The sequence below is a fragment of the Corapipo altera genome, unplaced genomic scaffold (genome assembly GCF_003945725.1).
Source record: "Corapipo altera isolate COAL_440 unplaced genomic scaffold, ASM394572v1 23b, whole genome shotgun sequence".
NCBI classification, from domain to species: domain Eukaryota; kingdom Metazoa; phylum Chordata; class Aves; order Passeriformes; family Pipridae; genus Corapipo; species Corapipo altera.
Window position 1 is genome coordinate 3,385,143 of NW_020884885.1, and position 3,191 is coordinate 3,388,333.

The following is a 3,191-nucleotide window of genomic DNA, read 5'->3' on the forward strand; positions in this document are numbered from 1 at the left end:
ACCACATTAAAGCATTCCTGAAGATCTAAGTAACTTTATTTTCTGTGTAAGAATATGCCACAAATAAAACACAAAAATGGATAAGTGAGGAACTAGCTTGGGTACTGCTGCACTGCACTCCTTAGTGTGCCCAGATACAAGAGTAAAGCAGAAAAAAAATATGATTATGCTACTTTCCAAGATGTTTCTATACAGTCAGGTGTTATGCTGGACCCAAATGGAGAAATCCTTCCAGAACCAGCCAGGCTGGTGCAGGGACATCTGAGTTGGTTTGGGGCACACATATAGAGGACCTAGATCAGGTGTTACATATGATCTCTGTTATTTCAGAAAAAGGTAACACACACATGAAGGAATTATGAGACCATTGATAAGATCAGCTGCATCTCCTGTGCCTGTTCAAAAGTGGCTGCAGAGAGGCTAGAGCATACTTAAGTCACCACAAACTCTTTTCATCTTGGAGCCAGTTTTCTGTGCACGAGCCTGGATACCCTGCAGAGAATGGTGCTCTCTCCCAGCACTAGGCCTTGGAGAACTCAAGCCTCCTGGTGAATGCCTGACAAAAGGGCACTTCTAGAAATTGTCTCTCCTTTGTCCCCAGGTATCATCCTACTCCCATTTTCACTGTATTACAATCTCAACTTAATTTTTCTTTTCTCTCCCATTACTAGATCAGGCTGAAAGAAACAAGGCTGGAGCAGCTACTGTAGCTGGGGAGAGTTGAACAAGCTCTCAGATGTACAACACCACTACCAGGTGCTCACTCTAGCATTTCTCCCTCCTGTCTGTCCCCTCAGCACAGTACAGTGTTTGTCTTCATTCCCCTCACCCTGCCTCGCTGCCTCGTCCTTCCTCCTTTCTCATTCTGGGAGCCCTCTCCTTTCTCCTTACCTCCTCCTTCCTCTCTCTGCATGCTGTGACTAGACAGGAGAATACAGATTTGTGTATTCCCTAGACAAGGTTCTGATTTTTTCCAGTCCATCTTTGGTTGTTGATTTCTTCTTCTCGTAGGTGAGTATCTCTTAGCTGTCTTCTTCCTCTCTGACCTTTTCTCTGCTCCTTGTAAAGCATTCTCTCCTCTCATGCTGTGAAACGTTGATGTTGTCTCATACTGTGAAATGATCTCTCTCATGCTCTCCCTTGACTATAACTCTAGCACAGTCCTCAGTGCATTCTAATGGATGCTATTTCACAATAAATACATAAGCACTGCATCAGGCTGCTGTCTTCTCTAACTGCCTATACTGATATGGTATTTTAAAGGTGCTTCTTAGAACATCAAAGATGCCTTAGCTATCTTAACATTTTCCTTCTCAGCTCTGTTGAAATTTATATAACGTAATTGTGTTGTTTTTTTTTTCATCCAGCTTGAGGTCACCAGCACATGCAGTGCTGCCCTAGCTTGCACAGCTCGGTTGCTGAGGTAGGGCTAGCTGTGTATTATTCTCCATTTCCCCTTTAAAATGCTCCATCTTTTTGAATCTCCAGCTGTCACAGTGAGATTGTGCAATCAGGTGACTTGGTGACAGGCTGGTTTGCTGCATTGTGGCATCCTCGGAGCAGCTACAGAGGTTTGTACCCAGAGCTCCCCAGGCAAGTGCGGAGGGAACGCCAGACAGCAGCCCGGGCGCTCCCGGGTTATGCAGAGCTATGCACAGCCGCGGCAGGCTTTGAGTGTGCAGCGTCTGCTGGCCCTGCCGTTCTGGGGCTGAAGGAGCAGCCTCTCAAGAGAATATCTACCTTTGACAGAGTCACTGCGGCCAGACATCTTGAGAATACTTCATTATAATTGCCTTGGAGCCTGTACAGATCCGATGTTGCCTCATCATTTGGACCATTTATTATTGATATCACAAATGCTGAGTCATTAAACAGAGGTCATAAAAACATCCTTATTCTGCTAAAAACATTAGCTCATCATTTCTGGTACTACAGAAAGCAAGAGAGAACCAGGAATCCTTGTGCCTGCGAGAAAGAAAATGTGGACTGCATCAGGGCCCTGGGAAGACCAGAGAAGAGCCCAAAGTCAGTAGCTCTTTAGAAAAAGCAGGATGCTGGTTAAAGATGGGTCTCTGGGCTCCGGATCAATTGCCATTTCTGAGTTGGTATCACTCCAGGTTACCATTTTAACCCAGGATATGTTAATTTCTCTCTCTGTAAAGGAACAGAAATAAAAACCTCTCTCACTTCTGTCTGAAGACTATAGGGCACTTGAGAGGCACTAGCCAGCTACTCCTCACTGCAGAGAGCTGCTGTTACTTCCATTTTTTCAGAGGGAAGCCAGAGGTACAGAGGAGTCATTGGTTTGCTTGCAAACCGTGGTTCAGGACGGCAATCTCCTGATTACTAATGCCAAAGAAAGCCACTTTTTTTCTTGTGTTCTTGTGCTGCCTAAGAGTTAATGTAGCCAGAGAAGGGATTTTAGTTTATTTTTACTGCTTATGCTTTATTTTCTCAATCCTCTTCCTCGGGCAATTTTCTGAATCTAAGAGGTCCTTCTGGGAGGAAAAACACATTTTGCTGAGATTACGTTTCACTATTTTAATAGTGAAGCTGCAGACAAATACTTCCTTTGATGCCTATATTTGATTTGCTTCACTGCAGGGATGTCCTGTCGGCGTCCAGATCTAACAACAGGCGCGTGGGGGTTACATCCCTCAGCTAAAAAGGGTGGAGGTGGAGTGCGGCAGTTATTTGCTTTTTTGTTCCGGATTTCTTTAGAGGAGTACGTATATGAAGAACCGGTACCGCAGGCTCACCAGTCAAGGAGCGCTGTGCCACATCGTGTCCCCAGCCACAGCAAACACTTCATGCGTTTGGGGAGCTTTTTGGGCAGGGTGTTCCCGACGCACACCCGAGCACACACCGACAGGGTCCAGTTCTCTCGGGGGGACGGGTCCCTCCCGTGGGTCCCTGCCGTGTTCGGGCTCTCTCCCCCCACTGTCCTCAGGAGGGGCCCCGGGCCTTCGGACCGAGAGGACCAGCTGCACCCCGGCTGGCGGGCGCGGGGCCAGCGCGGCGGCGCGGGGGAGGCAGTGCGAGGCAGTGCGGAAAGAGTTAAGGGAAGGTGGCGGGGCAGGCTGGCTGTCGGGAGCGAGCATGTGCAGATTGAAACCGCATCCATACTACGGGCGAGTGTCACTGGCACACTTCACCTCCCGCCGGCCGCGGGGCACCCATGGACACCGGTG

The 3,191-nt window shown here is 48.0% G+C and overlaps 1 protein-coding gene across 3 annotated transcripts in view; it reads left to right on the plus strand.

Moving 5' to 3' along the window:
* The first annotated feature begins 1,816 nt into the window (after positions 1 to 1,816).
* TMEM229B (transmembrane protein 229B) overlaps positions 1,817 to 3,191 on the plus strand; it is a 34,453-nt gene continuing 33,078 nt past the window's right edge. Inside the window, exon 1 of one of the 3 annotated variants that reach the window (XM_027642174.1) lies at positions 1,817 to 2,025. Coding sequence is in view for 1 of the 3 variants with exons in the window: in XM_027642168.1 (XP_027497969.1) it covers positions 3,179 to 3,188 (10 nt within the window). In the remaining 2 variants the exon portion in view is untranslated. Of the gene's footprint in view, positions 2,026 to 2,782; positions 3,189 to 3,191 lie in introns of those variants that run through there. The other 2 variants (XM_027642168.1, XM_027642169.1) reach the window with 2 other exon arrangements.